The following is a 27,364-nucleotide window of genomic DNA, read 5'->3' as shown; positions in this document are numbered from 1 at the left end:
TAGAAATTAGCAGAGATTTAATAGAAATTATATAGAATGCTATAGAATTTCTATAGGCCATATGTTTCAAAAGTTTATAGAAGTTTAATAGAACTTTTTGTCCTGGGATTACAAAAGATAACAGAGCTTGATGTGCTTTTGGAGAAGATATGATTGAAAATTTAGGTGTATGAAAGAGGATTTAAGTATGAGAAAGTTGAAAAAGAAAAGTTTATTGTGTAACTCAATTAACCAACAAAAGCAATTTGCTACGACAATGAATTCACAAAAAAACCTGTGTTTGAAAGATTTTTAATGTTCAAGTATTAGAATCCTTTCAAACTCAGCTGTAGCAATGTAATGGAATCATGCAAGCACATAAGCAAACATGGCAACTTGTGTTTAATTCTAAGTATTGCTGCACAAAAAGTTTCTTTTCGGACGTGTATTTACTTAATGATTGTTTACATAATATATAACACATAGTAACATGTTTATATATAAAAAATATTTAACACATAGTATATAACATGTTTATATATAAAAATATATAACACATAGTATATAACATGTTTATATATAAAAAAAAAAAAAATTTCCACAGAAAAAATATTAGTAGCACTTATCCAAAATATTCTTGGACTGTAGACGCTTGGAAGTCATACTTAAAAATTGTTCGAAAATGACAGAAACGCTCTAAGATTGAGTAAAAGTACACGAGTTAAGTGCATTTTTCCTGCTGTACTTAAGCCAATATGTTTAGATTACAGAAAGACTCTTAAGTCTTTCTGTAATCTAAAAATCTTCCCAAAGTCCCATTCCACTGCAATATGAACTGTACTCAGATCAATATTATTAAGAGCTGCTCATTTAAATGAACTTTGTAAATGTAGTCTAAATGGATATACTGAATCTCCATATGTACAAAGAAGGACACAATACTGTCCTACCTTAATTATTGTAGTAGATTTGACTCGTTTAGAAACACATAAGTTGGAAAAACATTGTAACAGCCGATTGAAATTTAATGCTGCGAATAAATTGGTGTCTATAGGAGCATTTTTTTATTTTTCGACACACTGTAAATCATACTGTACCATAAGAAAAATTCTAGTAATTATAAATATTGAGCTCTCAGAAGTTTTCTGTTAAAGTCTGAAAGAAGATTCCCCTATCTTTCACACACAAGATTCTTTATGGTGTTGGAAACTGAGTTCTGGTACAGTGCGCGGAAGAGATCGAGGCTGTGTCATTATAACAACGTGGTTACGCAAATATATTTAGAAATACACATATATTTATCCAATCTAAAACTGTTTGGTTTCTTCCAAAATAATTATGATGTCCATCAATGTACATAAATCATCTTTATAAAACCAGAAACAAAGCTTTTTTTCACCAACAGAGTAGTTTTCCAAACTAAAATTCTCTCATTCGCAGTGTTTAATACTTACATTTATGATCCGTTAATATCAAACAATCATAAAAAATTCCTTATTCGTCAAAATGCGCTATCAGTATTCTTACAGTTGCTCGTGAAATACGCAAGTTGTTTTCTCGGCTGAAATACAAAATTTTGAATACGACTTAAAACGTACTCGCACTAAGTCAACGATTTCTCAAAGCCCGTAGTCTCGAACTCCGTTGTTGTTGCTTAATTGTTAACACATTATTATTATTATTATTATTTTTATTATTGATATTATTATTATTATTATTTTTATTATTGTCATTATTATTATTATTATTATTATTATTATTATTATTATTATTATTATTATTATTATTATTATTATTATTATTATTATTATTATTATTATTATTATTATTGTTATTATTATTATTATTATTATTATTATTATTATTTTTATTATTATTATTATTATTATTATTATTATTTTTATTATTATTGTTATTACTTTTATTATTGTTATTATTATTATTATTATTATTATTATTATTATTATTATTATTATTATTATTATTATTATTATTATTATTATTATTATTATTATTATTATTATTATTATTATTACTATTATTATTATTGTTATTATTATTATTATTATTATTATTATTATTTTTATTATTATTATTATTATTATTATTATTATTTTTATTATTATTGTTATTACTTTTATTATTGTTATTATTATTATTATTATTATTATTATTATTATTATTATTATTATTATTATTATTATTATTATTATTATTATTATTATTATTATTATTATTATTATTATTATTATTATTATTATTATTATTATTATTATTATTATTATTATTATTATTTAAATAAATACGGGAAATTTAAAAATTTCAAGGAAAAGAAATGATAAAATAAAAAAAAGAGCAGTAAGAGTATGAAACTTCAAATTCAAAAGTTCAATAATTTCAAGCGAAATGAGTCCGGTCAGCTTTTCTCTGCCGCTCTTTAACATAGGTGCTTTACAAACCAATAATGTTTTTTGATGCAATGCAAAATGATCCTGCATAGATATACGTAGATTGGCTTCTGACTGTAAAAATGAAGTTGTTTCAAGTTCAGCACCAGTGGTTTATGAAATTACACCGTTACAAAGTACATTTTAAAGAGATACCGACAAGGTCGAGGATGTATTGGAAATATGTTGGTCAGACTGTCTTCAATAATTTTAAAAAACACCAACAAAACAAAGTTAATGTTGTTTGGGGAATTTTTCAAAGGTCTGAGGATCAATTATAAAAGATTTCAAAACATGGAATAAATCAATTCCTAATTCCCTTATATTGGCAATCGCACTATTAATCGTGGTAGTTTTTTAAATTTATATCTTTCTAAACAGTGGTCTATTATCAATGAGGTAATCATTTTCTAATAGAATTCAAACTTAAAATGCCTGTTGTGTTCTATAGTTTAATCCGAACCCCACAGGTGTAAATCTGCTGTAAATAGTGGGTAAAATCCACTGAGAAGGTGAAGGCTGTATGACGTAGGTGTAAGGATGTAAGGATAAAGGGGTATTGTTGAAATTCTGAAGGATGTTTATCACGTCTTTTATTTTGATACGTTATTACGATAAATTACGAATGTAGAATTATAAGAAATTAAATAAAAAACTCTTTTAGATTTATAACTTTTAGACTGTTAGGGGAATATTTCACATTATGAAACTAGACGCAATATTTTAAAAGTAAATCTTAAATTTAGTTCAAATTCATTTTATCTTCCTTTGTGAATAAGAGTTATTTGATAAATTAGTTGATTCAACTGCGATTTATGAGATTGATTGCTTTGTTGGGTCTTTAGTAGATGCTGAACGATTCCAAAAAGCTTACTTTAGTTTAATGCATGATTCCAAAAAGTTAGAGTTATTACTGTTATTTTAATTGGGAACAGAATGGTCATGATGTCAAGTACTAACCAGGTAGTGGGTTTTCGGGCGTTGAAATAAGTAATACCCGAACAATCTACCTAATAAATATATATGTAATCCAAATAAATATAATAATCCAAATAATAAATGCAATAATCCAAAAAGAATTTAGTAATCGATTACAGCCGGTCGATATCTTTATTACATCTATCGGCAGAATTGCGTCAAGAGACCGATCTAAAACCGCTGGAAGAAAACATCGTAAGAGTGGGTTGTTTTTCTACACGAGAGTCCGGGTAATTAAGATAAACCAGCTTATAAACTTTTTTTATATTAAAATATAAAGAAAGTAAATTTTCTTTTTTGTAAGAAAGCATAATGTTAAAATTTTCATGTAAAATACAACCGCGTTTGACCATTGACGCAAAAAAGAAAATGAAACCCTAATCTTAATTAATTAGGAAGGATGTCTTAAGATGTTGATCGAGTTACCGATATTATTATTCATATTAAAGGTTGTTTAATTCGACCATCATGTGCGTACATCTTTTGAAACTCAAGAAATCGAAATGGCAATGATACTCAGAGTTAGACAAAAGCTTTTATCTACCATAGGATATAAAAATCTACGCCATTCTTCCCTTTTTTTTATTGTGCAGTTTTGATTAAAATTTTTTTTTGCCAAGATTCTGAACTGTTTTTCAACCATTTTGTTGGAACGGAACGACATTACAAACACAAGTGTGAAAGCCACTTGTGTTTTTAATGCTTTTTAATTCATGCAAGTGTTTTTAATGCAAAATCATATATTTTAATGCGATCTTTTCAACAAACCTCTCTTTGCTGCTGTATTAATTTATCAATAGACGTTACTGTTGACTTATATTCAATTTTTTATGACTCTCGCTTGAAACTCTATGCAATATTGCAAAAGAAACTTAAAGTACCTTTTGTTAATCTTTTGTATATATCGTATTATATCGTACCGTATCGAGGAGGCATAGAGAGAGAGAGAACACACAACACGTACAGTCTACACACATACTTACAAGTTATCGTAGTAAAAATATTTTTATAGATAGTTACTTTTTAACTAAAGAACATCACTAAAAGCCTTGTTTTACTAACATGAAGAAAAGCGAGTCTTTAAATTAACTTTTTTAAATCAATGAAAACTCGTTTTTAACTCTTAAAAGTTATTATTTTCAAACCTATTGTAGGTTCAGCATCACCAGCTGCCTTACCGGCGCCTAGGAGTTAATATTTCCAAAGCACCTCCGTCCAGAGGACTGGCTTCCTCAACTGTGCAAGATCATTATGATAATTAAACTAATGCTGTATCAGATAAACTAAAACGTGATGATTTATACGGCTGTGTAATTTTGAACAGCAGTTAAGTCTTGCAATATCATTACTGAACAAGAAATTCGTCGTTAAAATTAAAACATTCTTCCAAACAACCCCCCCCCCCCCCCCACAAATTTTTTGTGCACTTACTCCACTTTGCTCCAGGACGTTACGTTACATGCTCCTTGTCAGCTACGCGATCATCATCAGCTGCATAACAAACCACTAAAACATTTCCTTTAAAACTGTCACTGGTATTCAAACTGTCTATGTTAGAACACTGAAATTCTTAAACTACATTTCTTGTAACTATTTTTGTGAATGTAAAAGCTCTTATTGTGCCTCCGTCATTGAAATGTTCGCTTTTCTCAGGATTTTTCTAACCTTCAGTAATTCAGGGAAACTCCACAGATTCATACCTTGTAGATTTAGAGAAAATCAGAGAAACGTTTGTTTGGTTTAGAATTAAACAACTTCTCTAAACCGTAAATCAAGATTTTAAAACCATGCACAAGCGGAGGAATATTTGTTTATAGATATCTAGAATTTTAATCATATTTGCACAAGTCCCGTAGGACAATTTTTTTTCATTTTTAATGCCTTTCTAAAAGTGGTTCGATACTTAAAATAAAGTTTTGAAAAAATTTAAATTTTTAATAAGTTTTGCGAAATGTTAAATCACCTGGAAAGAATGGCTTCATCATTGCCATTTTTTATCATTACCATTTTTATCATTGCCATTTTTTATCATTACCATTTTTTTAAATGGTATGAAAAGGCTGGGTGCTTCACAACTATTGATTTTGTTAGCAGACATCCTTTGTTGATTTAGTTAACAGACGTTTAATGGTTTGATGAGACATTCATTCATTTTCTTAAATTGTCTAACAGACTTTCGTTCGAAAGACCAAATTAAGCATCACGAACTAAAACAAAGTTCATGGACACTTAGAATATGGACAATAGCACTTGAAAAAATTTTCCTTCGCCTAAGGTTTTTTTCTGAAAATAATTTTACATTGAGTCTAAGAAACTTTTTTTTTTTTCTTCTTTCCATTTCACATCAATGAAAAGAAGTAGAGAACCCCTTTTAATTTAAAAACGATCGACTGCTTAAGTTTTTTTATAATTCGCAACTGATGATAAGGCGAGGGAAGAAAATGTACGATACGATTGGAAAATATTTAAGCAGATTGAACAGGATTTTGATTCAAGAGATAAAAGTAACTACATTATAAAAATACCACGGAATGGTTCGTGCAGGCGTAATTTTATTTCGACATATTTCATTGAAGCCATTTTACAATAAGCAACTAAAATAATACCCGACAGTTGCTATGAATTTCTTAAAAAAAACACACACAAAAAAACACATTTATAAGAAAATTAAAGTTTAATGCAGAACTACAAAGAAAAACTAAATTAAATAAAATAAATTATAGGTCTTAAAAAAAACAACAAAAAAAAAAACAAAAAACAAAAAAAACATCAACAAAAAACATCACAAATAGATCGCACATCTTTTTAAGCCGATTACATCAGCGGTCATAGTGAAAAGCATAAGTCACGCGCAACAACACGTACACCATGAATAATTAAACAGCTCTTCAAGTGAAAAGTGAAACCTGAGGGCCAAAACCTACAAACTTTTTAGCGAAGAGCTGTCACCAAAAAGAGACGTTGTTTTTGTATACTTGAAAAAAAGAGCTTTTTTCAAAAACTTCTATAATTCTCCTACAGAAACTCATGTCAGAAGGTTTTTTCTTTATTTTTTACGCTTTTCGTCAGCATCGACCTCCATGCAACAAGCTAAAAGTTTGACGTAAGGGGATGCGGCACTATCTATTTTACCACTAAAAGTTAGAACAAATTGCTGTTTCTGCGAGTTGTCCAATTTCTTAAAGAAAAATAAAGACATTGACATATTAAAAAATGAAATTACGCAAACAACTCTTTAATAAATTTTACTAATTAGATCATACCAGCGTCGGGCTACAAACAAATTATCTTACCTGTGTCGTGTAAAAATCAAGAGCTGCAATGTAAAATATTTCTTTATCAACTTCTTCAGTTCTTCCTTTATTTAGCACAACATACGGAAAGCTTCACAATTGTCAAGGAAACTTTCAAAATATTATTCGAGATATTTCTTCTCAAAATTGTGTCTAATTTAACTATATCTCCCGAATGGATACAGCAAAATTTATATTAGAAAAAAGAAAAAAAAGAAAAAGAAAAAACGAAGGAAACAAACAGAAAAAAATAAAAATAAAAAAGAACAAAAGAAACAGTAACTAGAAATAGTAAAATAACAAATAAAAAAAAACAATGAACATCACACAAACAAAACTTAACATATAGGACTCAAACTAAGTCAAAGGGAATGATTATTATTCCGAAAAATGATATAACAGGACAGTTTTCCGATTCATTTAAAGCAATTCAAATGGCATTACATATTTAAGCTAAATGGACAGGAAATTTAATAATGAGCATCTACCTAACGATTTACATAACATAAAGAGATTATACCAAACTCTAGAGTATTATTTGACAGGACTTTATTTCTTAAATAATCCACAAAGGATACAGAGATTTTAACCAAGGATTAGAGGAGGCGCATATAAAGAAACATGCTAAACTCCAAACAGCCATTGCTAGAGGTGTTCTAAATATTTTGGGTCAAAATAAATTTGATGTAAATTAGATTAAATGGTAATAAAAAAAATATTTAATAAACATTACTAATGACTTGTATTAATAGTACACAAAAGAGTCATGCGTAATGCTTTTTTTGTAAGATTTTTAACCTCTGAACGAAACTCTCGATACACAAAAACACCCAATCTCTGACGGTCACTTTGTTTCCTTCCTTATAAAGCGTGTCTGACACCTTGAATAAACATTAACAATTTAACTCAATGAAAAAATTTGCAAACACAGCATTAAAAGTTTGCTTAAAGGCCTTCGCATAAAAAAAGAAAAAGAAAAAAAATACCTTGTAAAAAATTTTTGCAATTAGCTCCGGTCTAGGTTGTTGACTAGACAAAAATTCGCTGATGAGTTTGTTCATAACTTCCTGCACTGGAAGGAAATCAAGTAAAATTCTCGGGAGTATGTTGGCCAAGAGCGTTGCTTCACTAATTTGCCCTTTCCTAATCCTAAATAGCCAATGATGTTTTATGAGTGTTGGACCGTTATCTTAAATTTTAAATTTCAAGTCAAAAAAGAGCAAAGACCTTTCAATGAGCTATGAAAGTGTGATTTTATCAAATATCTTCGGAGGCCAACGAGTTTTTTCTCTCTCTCTCTTCCATTAATATTTCTAATCTGCTATTTTAAATTCGTGATTAGGGTAAAGCAGACACAGGGAAAAAGCCAATCGAATTTAATGCGTTTGAAATTGCAAAAACTTTTAGTGATTAAAAAAAAATTCAAAATAAAAATAATTTCACACAAATATTTTGATAATATTTTTTTTAATATCTAATTATAAATTATTTATTAACTCAATATCAAACGCACGTCTTCGATATGAATTTGTCTCGCCAAGGGATATCATAGGTTAAGCTTTAAGCAAGACACCAATATTCTTGGTAGCAAAGAGCAAGTAAAAATAATCAAGCCCTATTAATCATATTAAAAAAGCCGCTCGTGTTCAGCTCACGGAGTTACTGTATTTAAAGGATTATATACAATAGCTTTAATGTTGTGCCAAATTCAAGTTGAGTTTTAAGTCAAAATAATTTCATATCTACTTATTGGAGTTACATCCTTACGTAAAATTTGAGAATATCACACGTGCTCATTAAGAACGGTAGAGATAGTCAATTTTAAAGGGTTTTATTCAGCCAATAGAGGCCGCACCAATAGGAATCCAGTTGATTTAAAATGATCTTGCCAGTCATTGGAGCCTGCATTGAGCACGTAATGTTCCAATATAATGTCAAAAACGAACTCTCTACAACTGTTTAATAAACATCGTTGATTTTCACGCGCTTTATATAACATCAATATTAGTTCTCTTATAACGTGTTTGTGCAAAAAAAAAAAAAAAACAAAAAAAAAACGAAAATGTTTACAGAAATTTAATAATTACAAACAACTTAAAATTTTATAAAAAACGTATTTACGCAGAGCATTGTGATATCCATCAAGGTCTATCTTTAAAAACGAGCGAGAAATGATTATGAGAACGCCTTTTAAGTAAACATATCAGTTTGGCATCTGAAAACAACCGTTGTGATTTTAGCTGCGAAATTATCTTTTTTTTAAATAAAATTAATCAAGACTTTTTTAGTATATATAAAAAAAATCTACTCAAAAAAGGGTTTAGTCAGCCGGTGAAACATTTCGTTAACCGGTGAACCCTTCGCACACAAAAATTCACGGACACGGAAAAAAGAAAACAAAGCAAAAAGCAAAAGGTTTCAACTTCTTTTGTGTCGTCACAGCCACCGAACGCTAATTCTAATTGTATTAAGGGATTACCTCGACACTGGCGACCCAAACAAGATTAATGCATATTGCTATCATGTTAACTATCAACACATAAATAACATTTTTGAGGTTATATTAAACTATTGTTTGAATAGAATATAAATAGAACACATTAAACCTAGCGACAATCACCGAATGTTATTTGCTGTCAAGACTAGAGCTACTATCAATGTGTGTTTAGTAACCCAAAGCTTTTGTTGACAAGCGAAACAACGTATCGAGAAAAAGAAAGGTAGCGTTGTTAAATTTATTTCTCTGTGTTTTCGTCAAACATGAATTTTGGAAAAAACTGGATGATTATAGACAGAATAACGTGCACTACAAGCACTGTAGCCACAGCACGACCCATAACTTCGCATACCCAAAGTCCTATGTACGCGACGAAAAGAAAGTCTAACAGCGAAGAAGAAGAATGTTATTACAAATTTAAATCAAAAAGGCAAAAAGAGAACGATGAAAGCGTAAATTACGATTTAACATCAATATATAAACCGAGTAGTCCTTTATACAAAAATTTTGGGAACGGATTGACATTATGCAACAACACAAAAACAAATATATTTAGAAACATAGATGACGTTTTGCTTTATATAATGCAGACGAACGAACCTATAAACTTGGATGAAAAAAACGATGTTATATGTGATAAAAATATGGGTTTGGATATATTCAAAGAACTGATTGATGAATTACATCATATTAAAGAATTGCCCGATCTGGCGTTTGACTTGTGGGGCCTGTGCAGCAGCTGAAGATATGTTCCACGCTGCAAAAATTGCTCGATTTCACATAAACGCAGATACAAAAAGCTCAACGAAACCAAAATTGTACGGACAAAACTGGTTTTTAAACGCGCTTTGATAAACATCTATAACAACTTATTAGAGCGTTCCTTCTAACACAGCTAAGTCTTTTATAAGCTTAATATTATTTTGTAAGCAGCTAATTATAAATATTGAGGCTTAAAGAGTGTTTTTAAAGCTTTTCGTGTAACAATTTGAATATTGGTGAATACGCGATTCCTTTTTGAATGAAGCTCATACAGAAAAATTATGAGCGTTTTAATGTTAAAAATTTCGCGCTGAATCACTGCAATTTTTGCAAGTTTTTGATTTCGAAAAATAATAGAAACACTAAAGCCGCCGATTCATATTGTATATATTATTAAATTAGTTGTTAATATTTTAGCTGTATTTATAAGAAAAATAATATTTTTTTTAAGAAATTCTACATTAAAAAACCTCGCCAGTAGAACATTAACTCTTTCCATCATGACCAAGCGTGAATCAATAGAGGCATCACCAGCAACGTCAATATTTAATAACCCAGAGGCATATTCACCATTTTTACCTGAAAATTAAAAGATCTTTACTAAATTTTACACACCGATCTGGGTCAGCGTGCAATTAGGTGGGGTTATTTTTAAAAAAAAATGTTTTAGGATCAATATGGGAAGAAAAACTATTTTAAAAAGTTCAATGAATTGTTGATCATTTTCAAAATATCCAAAGAATACCCCAAAATGAGCGTCACAGGTCCGCATTAATTAAAATTAGAAAATTATAAAAAGGTATTGAACAAAATTTTAAATAAAATAAAAATGAGATAAAAAGCCTTTTTTTTTTCTTTCTAATATTGTGTTATTAAAACTTTTTGAAAAAATGTTCGAAACTTAATCCACCATTTTTTCCACAGAAAGTCAATTTATTCGTAGATAATAAAAATTGTAAATATAGGTGATGCATATTATCATAAAAGCCGATTTCCCTTAATTGTAAAATTAATTTTTTTTTTTCAAATAACATGGAATTTCGATCAATTAAAAAATACTGCTAAAAAACACATGCAAAAATAGAATTAAACCCACCCTCTTTGAATTAAATATTAATTAACGCACGAATATATCTCACCTGTGTACATGCATGCACACAACAGACTTAACGCAGGAAGAAGTTTTTCCGCTGTTCCATTCATGATGCTATCATAAAATACATTTCACACAATTATTATTTCATTTTACCTTTATAAACATTATCTTTATGAATATTTATTTTTATTCATAAATATAGTAGCATGAAAAAGAAAAAAAAAGATGCTTGACGGAATTAAAAATGTCGTACCACTGCGCAGATATTTTTGCTAGTCTTTCAGATTCGGCATTCGTTAGAGAGAACGATACAGCGAGCCTCTCTAAACCATGAAAAAGTAGGCTGCTGACTTCAGGGGTATGAGAGTCATCAGTTTTACAAAGCTCACCAATGATGCTCTAATTTAAAAAGTTACACTGAGTTCATAACATTTGCGTTATTTTCAAATCATAATCAAGTCTAGAAACTTGATTCAACTTGGAATCAAGAAATATTTACTTTAAATTTTTGTGATTTTAATTTTATTATTTTAAACTATTTTGTGCAAAAATAATTATTTGTTAATTTTTGTTCGGAATAATCATGAATTATGAAGGAAATTGCGCAAAATTACCACCGCAGGGTAAATTCTGCCGCGCCATTACAAGTATAAGAACAAGGCTTAGTGTCACAATTACAGATCGATAGTAGAATATCCTTGTTTTCAAATCACTTTAAAGCGTTTGCACGCAGAAAAATCAGCAAGAAAAACAATAAACACGTTTAAGTTAAAAATAAACTAAAGATTTGTTTTAATTAGGATTTTGACATTGAGCAACGCTAACAAAATATGCAAAAGGAAATGATCAAGTAATGCAACACTCTTTTCACACGCACACTCGAAAAAACAAAGCAAAAATAGATTGCAAATTTAACTAGAACTCTTCGTGATCCGTCAATGATTCGACCGGAAATTAATATTTTAAATACCGGATGATTTCTACAAAAAAACAGATGCGTGGAATGTTTTTAGAGAGAAGACAATTGAAAAAAATTCTCTCAAAAATACGAGATTAAGATAACATAATAAATGGAACGACTTTAGGTCAACAAAAAACCTAGCGGATGTAGGTACCCGCAAAAATTACTAAATAGAGATTAAAAATGTAAATATAAAAAAAATGTAAATATAAGGTCACTTCTTTCAAAGAGAATTTTTCTAAAGAATTTTATTAAAGAACCATTTTGACTAGTAAACAACAAAAACTAAATCAAATCCTTTGCGATAAAGGGTTATGACTCATAGAGAGAATTAAATGCAATTACTAAATTTCTATTATGTAATCTTAGCAATATTGTTAATGACTTCATAAGAGCAACTCATCTTTGCCACCTAAATTACCCAACAAGGGCAGTTTGACTGTATGTGTGCCAATTTATTATACTAACTTTTTCCCAGACCTAATATTTAATGAGGAATTTAACGGTAACCATCTTTGAGATCAAAAAACCAAACTTCACCAACTCTTACAAACGGCGATAAAAAAAAAAAAAATGAAAATTAGTTACATACTGTCAATGCAAAGTAACTAACTAATAAACTAAGTTAAGATTTTTGGTATCGGCATGCTAATAGAGGTTATTGATTGCTAAAAAAAAGTTTCAAAAAAATTGCAACACAATAAATATGGGCAGCTAAAAAACGAAGACTCAAACATTATTCAGCTTACATTTAAAAACCATGAATTCGTTTTATGTGACGAAGTAGATGACGTAAAAGATTAACGAAAAAAAAGGTTTTTGGTAAAAAAAATTGAACTGAGAAGATTATCGTGTTATTGTCATGGTATTGTGCAACTGAATTAAGAAATAATCTCAACATCACAACAGCTTTTAGCGCAAGTTGTGAAATTTATAATTTCTATTGAAAATGTAAACTCAAAATCAGATCTAAAGCCAGTTTGCTTAACTGATTCCTTTTAACAAATCTTGCGTAAAAAAACAATATCTCAACAAGTCTAACCTCTACAGCAAGGGTTGCGAAGTGAGAATCGTTGATTTCAGAAGAGCAGTTCTCAATTAGAAAAAAACATACACTCCAGAACGTCATGGCAAACCTCTCGTTTATCACAGAAGCACTCCTGAAATAAACAAACAAAAAAAAATCGTATAAGAGTCTAAAATTTAAAAAGGTCGCATGAAAACACTCCATTCTTCAAACAAATATCAATCACATTTTTGCTAATAACATTCTGTTAAAAAATACAATTCAAATGATTAGTTATCAAACTTAAGTTTTATAAGACTGGACAACGTACTCAAGTAACGACGCTATTTTCTTTGTGAGATAATCAGTGAGAACTGGCACAAGAAGAATGTTAGTAGACTGAACTTGTGATTCTAGAATGTATAGCGATCCAACCATGCAAGAAATCTAAACGTTTAAAAAGTAGCTGTGTAAATATATCTTTGAATTAAAACTCGACATTAAGGACCTCAAAATAAGTAAATTTAAGTTGCCACATGTCATGTCAAAAATAGAGCCGATGCCTTTTTTTTTTTTTTTTTTTTACATCGTGTTCTTTTTTTTCTCTAATCGAAAGTTTATCTACTGAAATGAAACAATCACTTCACTCACTCCAATTAAGAGGCGAATGTGGAAAACTGCGCAGTTTTCCACATTCGCAGAGTTTTCGAAAAACTTCCTATTGATATAACCATTAATACGGTTACCCAAACCCTCAAATTTTTGGATGTCAACAACTTATTCCAGCTTCTCTTGCACCCCATATTTAACTAACCTCTTAGTGTTAGTTGCCATTTGTATGTTGATGTTCCCTCTTATGAAAGTAGAGTTGGTAGGAAATGTATAGAAAGTGTTTATTTTTGTTCTATAACATTTGACATTAATATATAAAAAACGTTATAAATTAATTTCATTATTTGATAATCAGTTATTCATGTTCACTGCTTTTATCTTATTTCAATTAAACTTACAGACTGTTATTTCAAAAGTTTATCTTATTTCAATTAAATTTTAGACTCTTAGACGATTTTTAAAAGAAAAAAAAAGAGAAAAAAAAAAAAAAGAATTACAACCTGCAAAGGGATATGAGGACTTTTGAGACACAGTTCAATTTGCTTGACTATTCTCTCTGCTGTGTTGCCTTCCTTAAAAAAGGTTTAAGCAAAATGATAAGCAATAGATTAATTTATCTTATGTAAAGTAACCAATTGAAAGTTGTCACATTTTGAAGTAGCAAAGTAATAATTACTAATTTTAAGACTGCTAGAGCTTTGCAGACAGTTGGAATCAAATATTCAAGTATTATATCATCTTCTGGAGGATGGTTTTGTGAAAAGTCCATCAGGATTCCAAGAATCCATTCAAAGTGGCTCATCTCCAATAGCAGGTCTGACAAAACACACAACTATAAAAAAATGTAACCTCATATAAATCAACAAAAAAAACATTAAAATAAGAAAAATAGTTAAAAATATGTAACACTAATCTTAAACTACAACAAACTTTGCTGATTTAAGATTAGTGTTACATATTTACTACTGAAGTATTTATGTAAACAATAATTGCATATAGGAAAACATTAAGCAAACTCTAAGTGAACACCTAAACCAAGTATTTATAAAAATACAATATAAAGCAGCCAATACTTCATCAGTTACATACAGATTTCATTGCTTCCATCTTGAGCATAAGTGGTGTCTTTGGAACAGCATAAGGAGACAGCCACTGCTCAAACAACTCCAATAAGAACTGTAAACATGAACGTATGTCTAATTCATCCAGTTTTCTATAAAGATCTGGAACAGTCAGCATGGATTTTTCCTTCACTCTTATTATAACAGAATCGCTGTCATCACTGTCAGTCTCTTCTTGCACATCTGAAGTTACAAGACGTGTTCGAATGGCTGAAGCAGATATCTAAAAAACAGACAACAATTTAAAGTATAGCACATATAGTATGTAAATAAAAGCCCAACAAAAAATAATAATTCATTTTTAAAGCTCAACTTGTCTTTTTCAGACAGAAGTTTAACCGGGTTGTTAAAAAGTAAAACTAAAGATCCTTCTTTTTACAAGCTAAATATAACATGTAAAATATTTTTTAAACCTGTTTTTAAATACAAATTGAAATTCATTAAAAAAAAAAAAATCATGATGATAAGTGTTGAAATTAACTGAAAATTTAATGATAAATTTAATGATAAGTTTTTAGTTAATTTCAACACTGATCATCATGATTTTTTTTAAATGATTTTCATTTAGTTAGTTAATTAGCATTAAAATAGTTACAAAATACTTTCCACCTACTAGTCCACACCTCTTTGGGCACCTCAGATTTCAGCAAAACTTTAACTAACTGATTGTTTCAATAAGTTACAAAAACTAAAGTGTTTTACTGCTGCTTTCATGAGATTGCTTGAAATTGACTCCTTGCAGAATTTAGAAACTTTTAAATGTGAAAAGTATTTACAATGAGTTGGGTGAAGAAAGAAAACATCCTTTAAGGTCATACTAATCCCCAAAAAGGTTACAAAATCAAATTTTTGTTTGTTCTAAAGTTAGTCAAAGGTAAATTATTTCTCCAACCGTGAGTATTCTCCAAACGTACCATTTGAGCTAAATGTTCAAAAATTCAGAACAACTTGTTTACATTCAGAAACCATGTAACCACAAGCTCTATGGTTTATAATTCTCACTTCATTTAAAACATTCGACAAACATGATAAGAAATTTCTATTAAACTGACATGTAAGCATCCACCATCAGGTAAGCATACTTACCTGACGGGGAAGTAAACCTGATCAACATGGGTCTCGCCCACCCATAAGCGGTAATCAGGTCTATGTCTACTTTCTGAAGGGGGAGCAAACTCTGTGACGACGTTCACAGCGTCTCCTCCGGACGGAGTAGGCATGTCTGCAAGGCAATTAGCCGGAGGACATTAAACCTCAATACATGTAAGCATCCACAAATATGTCAATTTAACAGAAAATTCTTTGTATGTGTCATTCCATATCAAACACACTTGGGAGAGTTTATTACTTATCAGAAGAACGTTTCATGAAGGAAAATAAAATCTAATAAAGCTTACTTGACCCATTTTAAAGCCTTGATGTTGTAAAGAAAATTCTAAGTTTGAAATAAAAAGTTTTCCGATGAGCATACAACCATGATAAAGTTGTTGTTTGCGCTGCTTGGCTGATAGTAGACTGGGGATCACAGGAAATAACACCTGTTGTACTGAATAGGAATCTGAAGTAAGATTGCGAGCAACAAGTTCTATTTCGCTTATGACAGTTGCCAGCTTCTTTCCAGCTCTAGAGAAACACAAAGAATGGAATGATAACTACATACATACATACATACATACATACATACATACATACATACATACATACATACATACATACATACATACATACATAAGAAATTTCTGTTAAATTGACATATATTTGTTGATGATTATGTCAATTTAATAGAAGTTTCTTATTTATGTAAATTTCATTTTCTGGAATGGTTATACATTATTATATTCATATAGAGTAAATGAAAAGCACTAATGATTGTTTAATGAGTGATTTAAAAAGTTATAAGTTATAATACTAAATATAATTATTTTTTCTCAGAGAAAATGTAAAAAAAACAACAACAGGATAAAAGTAAGAAGTAATTAGAATTATATTTGTCTTACTTGCTTCCTAAAAATGGATAATCACGTGACCTATGCAAAACAGAGTATTGACTTATTGCTGAATTTCCTGGGACTGGAGCTAAAGTGGTATCCAGGATTAAAGATGTAATACAATGAACTGCCAAACAACTTGCTTGAGCCATCTCAATATCTTCCTACAAAAATACATAAACCTGAGGATATAAAGTGATATGTGCACAATATAAATTAGTAAAACATCTATTACCTGAAGGTGTTAAAGAATCATACTTGGCTGAGCAAATGTCTTATTACTGATGATATGTGGACATATTTTCTTTTAATATTCAAAGTTTAGTGTGGTTATTGAGCCTCAAATGAACTTTTTACAATATATTGCACATTTTAAATTTTTTTTTTCTGTTTCAAGAAAAAATCTAGATCGATTCCCTTCTCTGAATAACACTAGTCAGACTCTTAAAGCATTAGAACATTAAAAACATAAAAATATTTGACAATTTTATTAACTACATTTTTTATTGAAATTGCTGCAAAAAATAAACCAATGCAGTGTGTCCTTAATTAACTTTCCTTAGAAGAATTGAAGAAAATAATAAAAAAATAAATTTGAGAAAATCCTGTAAAAATGATTGAGCTTCAGTAGAGAGCTGTGAAAAAAAGCTAATTCACTTATACAAATCATCTCTGTTACCAAAAATGTAAATGTTCTGTTAATTACCTAATTGTGATGGCAATTTTCAGAACCTTCATCCTGCGTGCAACTGTTTAAAGAACATCAAAATTCAAGGCATTGATCAAATGAAATTAAAAAAAAAAGAGTGTAATTTGAATCAGTGGATAAAACAAAAGCTGAAAAAAAAAAGGTCAGAAAAAAACAACAAAGTGTCAAAGAGGGTTAGAATAAATAAAAGAGGTTTTGCTGAGGGTAAGATGTAAAAAGAAGCTAGAAAATAATAACAAGAAAGAAAATGGAATTTGTCATTTTATGCTTAGCCTTGAGAAAATACTGAGAGCTCTAACTAATCACAAGACACTGTTCTAAAAACTAATCACATTATTTTTTTCAAATTGTTAAGTGGAAAAAAATGGAACAACTAAATTAAAATTAAATTAATTAAAAGTGGAACAATTTAATACTTGGTGAATAATATTAAGATTAAGCATATCTGGACAGTTTTTGGTTTACATACCAATGTTGCCAAGCTTTTGTTCTGTAGAATTTTCATTTAGAAACATTGATTTATGTTTCTATATGAAATAAAAGAAAGCACACCAAAAGATTGTTTAAACTGTCTCTTTATAATAAATATTTCCAATCTACTCAAATAAAATGATCAGGTTTGTTCTGATGCAAAGACACATATCACAATAGAAATTGCTGAGCAAATTTTGTAACAATTGAAATATCAAATTTCCAATATTGAACTTACTTCAGTAGATACATTTTCAAGCATCGGTGGTGAGCTAAGTACACCTAACAGAGCTGCCCATGTTTCTTCAAATTGCATCCTGGAGCTCCAGCCTATGAAAATTAATTTTAAGAAATATACAAAAAAAATTTGTATTCTTGCTTCAACAAATATAAGAACTTTATAAAACAACTAAATAAAGATTATCATGAAAAAGATTGCTAAAAATTAAGTTACCTATATGATTAACCCTAAAGACAAAGTCCTTTAGTACATCTTTTTCCTTTAATATTTCTACAGGGAGAGGGGGAAGCTCAGTTTTCAAGTCTCCTTCTAAATTAGGTTGCCATCCAAATTTCCAGACAATAGGAGGAATCCTTGTGTAACTATTTACTATAGGAATCCTAGCTAAACCTGTTATTGCAACAACCAGATGCTTAGAAAAGAAGGATGGTAGAGCTGTTTTGTGCAAATACAAAACATCCTTTAGGCTTTCTACTAACTCTGATACTCTTTTAGCTGCACCATGTAACTCTAAAAAACAACATTAACATTTAAAATGCAATAATGAAAAACAGAGCTTGAACCAGCAATCAGCTTAAATCAGTCCACACAACTAAATACTAAATACTTAAATATCAACATAAGCAGGTGTAAGAGAATGGGCATAGTAAAAACCTGTTTTATATCCATTAAAATGATAAATTACCAAAAAGTCTATAAAAAAATATATATATATAAATCATAACCTGAGTTTAAAGGTAAATTATTGTTGTTCATCATCTCTGGAAGTTTGATGAGCTCTTTTCCAGGTCTCAAAATCACTCCAAAAAAAAATATTGAAGAAATTTAAATGTCTCATGAAGTACCAAAAAACAAGGTAAAGATACTTCAACCAAGTGATAAATTTTTAAGTAAAAAAGTTAAGAAAAAGTTATTTATGTGCTAATAGACATGGGGTAATAGCACATGTCTATGAGCACATATATCAATCATAGGGAAAACATCTTTCTTATTTTCAATGTGCTAAGTAAAAAATGTGTTCAGCAAAACAAAAAGTTTGTGCTATGCATATGATGTATAAGAGTGTTTATTCTCTAAAAATCTCAGATCTATTTACATCCATAAATGTTGAGCTTTGATTAATGCCATGAGTCATAAAAAAAAAGACTTACAGTGCTTAACAAGTTGATGAATGTTGCGGACCGAGTTTGCTATTAACAGTGCATAAGTCTGGTGAGCTAATGTTTCACAAAACTCTTGACAGTTTAATACCTGTAAAGAAACATTTTAAATCATCAATTTACAAACGTTTCTTTTATATTAACATTTTTTTAAACTGTGAAGCAATTGCTTCTCTACATCTATAGTAGTAGTCATAATAATAATAATTAATAATAATAATAATAATAATAATAATAATAATAATAATAATAATAATAATAATAATAATAATAATAATAACAATAATAATAATAATAAATTTAGTTGCTCAGCTAACTAAATTAAAAACTATGGAAAATTAACAGTCTAAAGCAAAAGTACCGTTTGTGGATTGCTATTTTACCCATGAAATTTTTTCAATTTAGGTGATGTGAATATAGCTCAATCTTTCAGAACTTTTTACCTGCTGTATCAACAACCAATAATTATAGAATTTTAATATTATTTTTGGTGAAAAATAATTGTGAAAAAATCCAAGAAAAGATTTCTGAAAAAGTTGTCAGGGCAATAGCCAGGGAGATGAATGTATAAAGAAGACCATCAGGAGGGTTGTCCACAAATGCTTTGGAACCAAAACTAGAGCCAGAAAACAAAAATTTCTTATTTCTCAACCTCTTAAAGCATTAAGGTTTCAAAAAGTAAGAGGCTACTATGGATTATCAAGAATTCTGTTTTCTGATGAGAACCATTTCAAAGTGAATCAGGTCCACAACAGCAGGACAAACAGATACATCTCTACCTTAAAAGTTAAGGAAGTCCAAGATGACATCAAACTTATCAGTCAGGCAAAGCACCCTAGCCAGGAAATGGTGTTGGGCTTGGTTGCTTCCAATGGCCTCAAGATGCAGCCAGTATTTCTGTCTTCTAGTTTCAGAATGGAGGGTAAGAAGCACTTGGACTAGGTGCTTCATCCTTATGTCCTTCCTTGGGTTCTAGCCAACTTTGGTGACAACCAAAATTATATTCTGATGCAAGATGGGGCCCCTTGTCATACAGCAAACTCAGTCCAAAACTGTTTATGAGAGAATATCAGCTTCTGGGATAAAGAACCATGGCCCTCTAGCTCACTAGAATCCTCTCGACTTCAGCAAATGGGCTCATGTTCTGGCTGGGGCTTTCTACAAACAACATCCTAACCTGAATGATCTTTTCCAATCCATTAGGAAGTCATGGGATGACTTCTTGATCAAGTACATCTACAAGAGGTGCAGACCTATTCTGGAGGCAGTAATCAAAGCTGAAGGAGGAAAAATTTTGAAATCTTAAGCTTAAAAACATTTTTTGAATGCTCAAAAGTTTAAGAAGCCCAAAGTGTTTTTAGTGTTAGAAAAGAGGTTTAAGTCAAATGCTGATGCTATTTTTTTTTAGCTATTTTACCATTCCCCAAAAGATAAATCTTATACTTTAGAAACAAATGCTAATCAATTAAATACTAATTCAACAAATTATACAAATTTTTAATACTTACCAAAGCAAGAGAATTAAAACAGAGCTGAATTGAAATAATGTTAATTTTATTTTCCTCAACTTGGAGCATACAAATATATGGAAATAGTAAAACAAGTTCTAAGATTTTTGAGACATCCTCCTTTGATAACTGGCAAGGCTGATTGAAATAACATGCTGGATACAAAAGCTGGAGTATGCATCTAACAAGTAATTTATACTTTTGAATAAAGTCTTTTTCTAATAAACTATTTTTGACAAAATTGCTGTTAAAAACAATGTAGTGAACAGATTCATGTTCTTCTATAATTTTCAACTCATCTACAAAGCAGCTGATGCGTTTTAGTAGACTCATCTTGGCTAAAGTAAAAAGTTGCTCTCGATTTTCTGAAGGAAACATTTGATATGACTCATAAGAAACTGAAACTTCCTAATGAAAAAGAAAAAATGGTTAAAAATTATGTAGCATGTCTAGGCATAGCTTAACACTTCCTAAAATAACTTAGGAAAGTTAGGCATTAATGTAAAGACAATAAGACAATAATAAGATTCTATAACAAAAAATTTAATCAAAGTTCTGAAAATCAATTATCAAACACAATAAACATGAACAACATCATACTAAATCACTTTTTTTACTCTTGCGGACATCTTGAAAATTTGTTTCTCTTAAAAATATCATCAACAAAACCAAACTGAATTTCTAAGGAAATAACACAACTAAACTTAGAGCATTTAATTTTTAACATAATTACAAACATGAAAGCTTTTTTAATCTTTAGAAAGCAAAGAAAAACCTTATTTTCCAAGATCTGATTTATATCCTGATGTTTTAAAAAACTCAACAAATATATACAACAAGTTGCTTCTTGGTCATTTCCTGGATCACAAAAACAAAGCTTTTGTACAAAGGCAACCATCCACTTCTAAATAAAACAACAGGCTCTAAATTATGGGCATAATTCACTCAGATATTTACACTACATTTACCTCATTACTTTATGACAAAAAATAAGCACCTCATTAATAGTATAATTCTTTAAATCAATACTGCTTGAGTCTAAAGGATGGGATATTGCCTTTTCTGCAATTGCTTTTTGCTTTGCCACTCGTTTGATCAATGAGCAAAGTCTAGGATATCTAGAAAAACATTTGAAATAAAAGTGAAAAAGTATGTGCAATTAACTTTTTTTATAATTCTAGGTTGTTACTCTTGATATAATGTCTCTTTTAACATTTTTTTATACAGAAAAGGCCAAAAGTTTATAAATAATAAAAAAACATACTTTTTAAATTTTGGTTGAGTTTTTTGCAGGCATGGAAATAAGTAAAAATAATAATTTACAAAATAATATTTAAATTTTGAACTAACTTTTTTAAATTTTAAAGCTGATTTTTGAATTTCATAAAGACTAATACACAACACTGAAAAATACAGGTGGCTAATAACTAGCTTCAAATAAATTTTAGCTAAATAAAATTTATTTCATCAAAATTTGCATGAGATTTACTCTTTCAACTAAAGGCAAGAAAACAGCAAGGCGATGTGAAATGATGTAATGCAATAAGAACCATTACTATCCTTCCAAGTGAGTGATTTAAATGTTTACAACCTCAATACTTGTATCTTGAACAAGGTTGCAAGTATTCAATGTAATCTATATATTTGATTGAATAAGTGAATCTTCAAGCAAATATGTTGATTAATTTAGGATTATGTAGATTATCATCTTATGATGAAAATTTCTAGCAACAAAAGCACAAGTTTCTTGAAAAAAGTTGCCAATCAAAAAAAAGTTCCAATTTTCTTGATATTTTGTAATTTGTATTCTCTCTATAAAACCAATTACATAATTCAAATTCAATAGCATTTAATTATCACTTTAATATGTTAGTTTTATATAATAAAGGAACCTTTTGCTATGAATAGCAATATCTGAAAACTTTTCCAAATTTGCAATAGGAAGCCCATGTACCTATAACAAAAAGGATAATAGGATAAAAAATAAAATGGCATTCTGATTTCCCATAATCTAAAACTAGATATGAAAAAGTAAACTAGCCTGATCTTCAAGAGATTGCAGGTATTCCATTCTTCTACAGGCTAGAGTTTCTGCTTTTCTTGCCACCCCATACATTTTAATAGAAGGTAGCATAGACAGAAGGAAGTGAATAACATTAGCTGATAAACTTAATTCTACATGCTCCAAAAGAATCAGGAGAGATTTCATCATTAAAGGCTAAATATAAAAAATTATACATGTATAAATTTCTTTAGAAAATGTTTAAGATGAGACTATAATTGTTGAAACCAAATAAACAAGAGTAATTAAATCATTTTTAAAAACCTGCATGCAATAACAGTTGGTCTTAAGAGGAAAAAATAGTAAACTTCATTGCAAACCTTTTCTGTAATTAGTTTAGCAGATATTGCTTCAGATAATTTGGTAACCAAACATTCAGAAAGTACAGAGTTTTGAAGTATCAAACTAAAACATAAATTAATATAAAATTAACATAAAATTAACTTATATAAGGATTTAGCTACCTGTAGTACCTAAACACTTTAAACGAAAATAACAAATGTAGAAAACATAGAGAGAAGAAAAAATAAAATACTCAGTCAACTGCTTCACAGGACGCTCATGAAGGTTCAGTAAAACATGAGATGGGTAGTTTGTTAATAAGTCATTAACCAAGAAAAAGTCAACATTTTTCAACTCCTAAATATAACTTGTATATATAACAAATGAAAGGCTGCACAATGCAGCCAGTTTAGTTCATTGAAAATGTTATTTCTTTAAAAAAATACTGTTCAATCAATAATTTACTTTATCAAATAACAGAGTTTTATTATGATATCTCCTTAAAATAGCTACTTAAAATAAACTCATTACACACTGTAAAAAATCTAAAATAATACAGATAATTTTTACATGGAAGTTCATGGTATTCTTTAGATCTGAAATCTTCCACATTTCATAGTTATTTTGTAAACTTCTTTGAGTTTTTGATGTTTTAAATTAGAATTTTTGTATCTTATTTTAAAAATTAGCAATTAGTAAAACCCCACCCAGCATAAGACATCTTTAAGACAACTTTAAGACGTCTAGACAACTTAAAGATGAGTTAAAAATGCCTTAAAGACAATTGAACTAGATAGTTAAATGAAATAATGAAACTAAATAACTAAACTAAATAATAGATTTTAGTTATAAACTAAGTTGATATTTTAGGTAATAAAAAAGTAAGTAAAAATAAATAAATAAAACCTTCAACTTAGCTGTTATGACATCACAGTAAAGCAAAAATGCAGCCTGGTCAATCAAATCATGTTTCCAAGGGCAATAATGACTATCATTATTTACAGGATTCATAAATTGCATCCAAAAATCAAAACTCGTTAAGCCTAATGACTGAACAAAATAAATCCATAAAAGAAATAATTGTGGTTCCAATGACTTGATGCCAGAGAGTTGTGCTGTAATCTGGATATGTAAGCTTGAACTACCTGGTATTCTGGAAGTAACCAATAGAGAAAGAAGTGCGGGTGACAGTTTTTTAAATAAGCCTAAAATAGAGGAAAACATGTTTTTAAGAACAATATCATAGTTATAGTCAAGCTATAGTTCACTTTAGACAGGCTACAGTTTCATTACCCTATACAAAAAGTTCTTTAGAAGTACTAAAAATTTCTATAAAGTTTTGGGACTCTACAGGAGTTTGAGTGAACTTTGGTATAGAACTCATAAATGCTTTTAAAACAAAACATTTTGTCCTGGGACAACAAAATATTTTAAGTTATCATAATAACTTTGACATCAGTATAATACTTTCGGTCAATTTTAAAAAAATTCCTTTTTTTTTTAATTTTCAATTATAAAAAGTACAAAAATAAATTGTAGCAATAAAAAGTTGCAACAGTTTGAGTTTTGACTTTGTTTAAAGTACAATCATAGTTAAAGTTTTTCACAGCTTCCTCAACTGTTTCATAACAGCTAGCTAATTTCCACCACAGCTCCTCTGCAGAGTTTACATTGGTTCAAAGTTTTTGGTGTCAGTTATAGTGATGGGGGTAATAGTGGTAAATATTTACTTTTGCAACCAAAAACAAAAAAACTACCTGATTTTCCAATATAAGTTAGAAGGGGAAGCAAAATTTGAAGAACTTGAACAAGCGAATAAACTTGTGTATCATAGACAGTGACTTCAAGGTAACGTTGACAAACTTCATTAACAGCCATGGATAATGTGTGAAGTAGAAAATTTGCTAAATAGTTTGTTGCAGCTGTATCACTCTCAATTTTACCTCCTACAACTTTATTTTGATCTAAACCAGTTTTAAATGATGTCTGAGTTAAAGATGTATCAAATTGCTGAATATGTGACAGTATGATCTCTTCGCTATTTTGCATTATTAGAGTTCGTAGAAGAGAAATTATAGCAGCAACTCGTCTAATCTCCTCCTGGCAAGTTGACTAAAATTCAGAGAAGCAAAAAATAAACAATCTTATAGAAAAATAGTTTTTGAAAAAAGCTGACACTTTAAAACATTATTCTAAAGATGAATTTCGGCAAGAGCTAGAACTAATTCTGGATTTAAAAACTCGCTCAATTTCATTGTTTACCATGATTCAAAGATTTCTTAAAATTAAAAAAAAAACAGTTGCTAAATCTTGTGGATTTTGGATTTAAAAAGCTAATGATGTCTGATTGATGATTTAGCAAAAGAGTGTTCTGATTAAAAGAATTACTCATAGAAGGAAAAAAAAAATCTTGTTGATAATAATTGCAATACTACTACCAATGAGTCATCTGAATCTATGGGTGAACAATTAGTATAGATAATAAGTTTGCAAAGTGTTTGTTTTTTTTAAATAAGTGAAACTTCAGGAATAGATAAGTTGAAAGAAAATATTTTATGCAATTCTGCACCAGACAGACTTCATACTATTACACAATCACTAAACATAATTTCTTTGGAAATTATTATTGAAATTATTTACTTATTGTATAATTGTTTGTTCATCATACATGATTATTTAGGTCAAAATTTTTTAGTAAATCAAAACATTTGCTTACTGATACTTGTTTCCATAATTATCTTTGTAAAAGTGAAACAGGTCACAAAAAGTATGATGATAACTGTAGCAAAAAGTATTTTTTTAATTTTAGATGAGAAAGAAAATATACAAGAGTGCTATAAACTAAATCATAATTTAAAAGTTTGTTCAAGTGGTAAACATTTGGATAGGAAACACCATCTAACTTCACATACAAATGGACAAACAGTATTAACTAAATATAGAAAAACATTGAAAGTAATTACAATACAAAAAGTTCATTAGTATAGTAACAATTACAAGTACAGCAGAAATTGAAATTTTTTGTTTTCTTATACCAAAATGGTGCATCATTATACCAAAATGGTGTGTTATTATATCAAAATGGTGTGTTATTGCAGGACAGTTCTGTAGGGAGTTTATGATATATCAATGGCCTATTTGTTCTACTGTTGACTCTTTGAGGATGAACAACACATCAGTTACATAGATGGCTCTTCATATTCTACATTTGACTCTATGAGGGTGAATAAAGATATCAAATACACAGGTTGCTCTTTGTATTCTATTATTGACACTTTGAGAATGAAACAGACATTGGTTACACAGATGGTTCTTAATGTTCTACTGTTTACTCTTTGAGGGTAAACAAGACATCAGTTATACAGATTGCTCTTCATGTTCTACTGTTGATTCTTTGAGGGTGAACAAGACATTAGCTACACAGATTGCTCCTCATTTAACAGCATTTCAATTTAATGATTTTGATACCTTTTTATTGGCCAATTTTTAGTTATAGATATATCTAAAAATCATGCTCTAGTCATCATTACACCTCTAAGAGCTAAAAGCTGAATATTTCCTAAAGTATAGATAACATCATCTTTTCTTAAACAGAACATCTGCTAAAACTACTTTAAACAAATTTTTTAAAAAGTTCTTTGATATTTTTACTTCCTCACAAAGTTGTGTGCAAATTTGCTTAGTCATGAAAAAATGTTTTTTGTTAACAACAATAAAAACTTTAGTTTTCGAAAGCTTTTAAGCATTAAGCATTTTTACTATTCAGCCTATTTTGTGCTGTATGAAACCTGTTTTTGCGGTAAAAATATATTTTTTTGATACATTGAAAAAATAACCATTATAAAATTCTTATGAGAAAAAGTTTGTGATTTTAAATGCAGTAAAATACATTTATTATGTATTTTGAATGTAATGTAATGAAAGATATTTTAATTTAGTTTTTCGAAATATTCACTAAAAACATAAAACACATACTATTGAATATTTTTAGCTGGTCTTTCAGTATTTCTTTTTAGCAAAAGTTTCAGATGATTTAAATTTTGTTTCTACTTTTTCCTTCTTTAATTGTTTGATCTTCTCTTGTTTTACTTTTTATTATGCTTAATAATTTGTTATTTTTAGTAATAAATCTTTTTCTTTTTTTCATTCCCTTTCTTCTTATTACTATTTTCTTTTTCTTCGCCATCTTTT

General features: G+C 29.2%; 1 protein-coding gene across 3 annotated transcripts in view; it reads right to left on the bottom strand.

The window, feature by feature from the left end:
* Positions 1 to 5,939: 5,939 nt before the first annotated feature.
* Positions 5,940 to 27,364, bottom strand: part of LOC145202171 (huntingtin-like) — a 48,622-nt gene continuing 27,197 nt past the window's right edge. For all 3 annotated transcript variants that reach the window (XM_090080945.1, XM_090080946.1, XM_090080947.1), the window contains 29 exons: positions 24,931 to 25,285; positions 24,080 to 24,378; positions 23,427 to 23,530; positions 23,212 to 23,296; positions 22,871 to 23,047; positions 22,722 to 22,783; positions 21,827 to 21,947; positions 21,605 to 21,733; positions 21,430 to 21,510; positions 20,830 to 21,237; positions 19,313 to 19,412; positions 18,887 to 18,961; positions 18,375 to 18,671; positions 18,159 to 18,250; positions 16,750 to 16,904; positions 16,150 to 16,375; positions 14,721 to 14,975; positions 14,308 to 14,463; positions 14,132 to 14,203; positions 13,351 to 13,466; positions 13,056 to 13,173; positions 11,306 to 11,451; positions 11,096 to 11,163; positions 10,427 to 10,535; positions 7,684 to 7,846; positions 7,496 to 7,578; positions 7,276 to 7,353; positions 6,698 to 6,788; positions 5,940 to 6,582 (listed from right to left, as the gene is read on the bottom strand). In XM_090080945.1, coding sequence (XP_089937071.1) covers positions 6,451 to 6,582; positions 6,698 to 6,788; positions 7,276 to 7,353; positions 7,496 to 7,578; positions 7,684 to 7,846; positions 10,427 to 10,535; positions 11,096 to 11,163; positions 11,306 to 11,451; positions 13,056 to 13,173; positions 13,351 to 13,466; positions 14,132 to 14,203; positions 14,308 to 14,463; positions 14,721 to 14,975; positions 16,150 to 16,375; positions 16,750 to 16,904; positions 18,159 to 18,250; positions 18,375 to 18,671; positions 18,887 to 18,961; positions 19,313 to 19,412; positions 20,830 to 21,237; positions 21,430 to 21,510; positions 21,605 to 21,733; positions 21,827 to 21,947; positions 22,722 to 22,783; positions 22,871 to 23,047; positions 23,212 to 23,296; positions 23,427 to 23,530; positions 24,080 to 24,378; positions 24,931 to 25,285 — 4,353 coding nt within the window. In that variant the 3' untranslated portion in view covers positions 5,940 to 6,450. The remainder of the gene's footprint in view (positions 6,583 to 6,697; positions 6,789 to 7,275; positions 7,354 to 7,495; positions 7,579 to 7,683; positions 7,847 to 10,426; positions 10,536 to 11,095; positions 11,164 to 11,305; positions 11,452 to 13,055; positions 13,174 to 13,350; positions 13,467 to 14,131; positions 14,204 to 14,307; positions 14,464 to 14,720; positions 14,976 to 16,149; positions 16,376 to 16,749; positions 16,905 to 18,158; positions 18,251 to 18,374; positions 18,672 to 18,886; positions 18,962 to 19,312; positions 19,413 to 20,829; positions 21,238 to 21,429; positions 21,511 to 21,604; positions 21,734 to 21,826; positions 21,948 to 22,721; positions 22,784 to 22,870; positions 23,048 to 23,211; positions 23,297 to 23,426; positions 23,531 to 24,079; positions 24,379 to 24,930; positions 25,286 to 27,364) is intronic.

The sequence above is a fragment of the Hydra viridissima genome, unplaced genomic scaffold (assembly GCF_058129835.1).
Source record: "Hydra viridissima isolate aposymbiotic clone 2 unplaced genomic scaffold, HvirCarnegie_v1 scaffold_3, whole genome shotgun sequence".
Lineage (NCBI taxonomy): Eukaryota > Metazoa > Cnidaria > Hydrozoa > Anthoathecata > Hydridae > Hydra > Hydra viridissima.
This window is presented reverse-complemented; position numbering and strand designations above follow the sequence as displayed.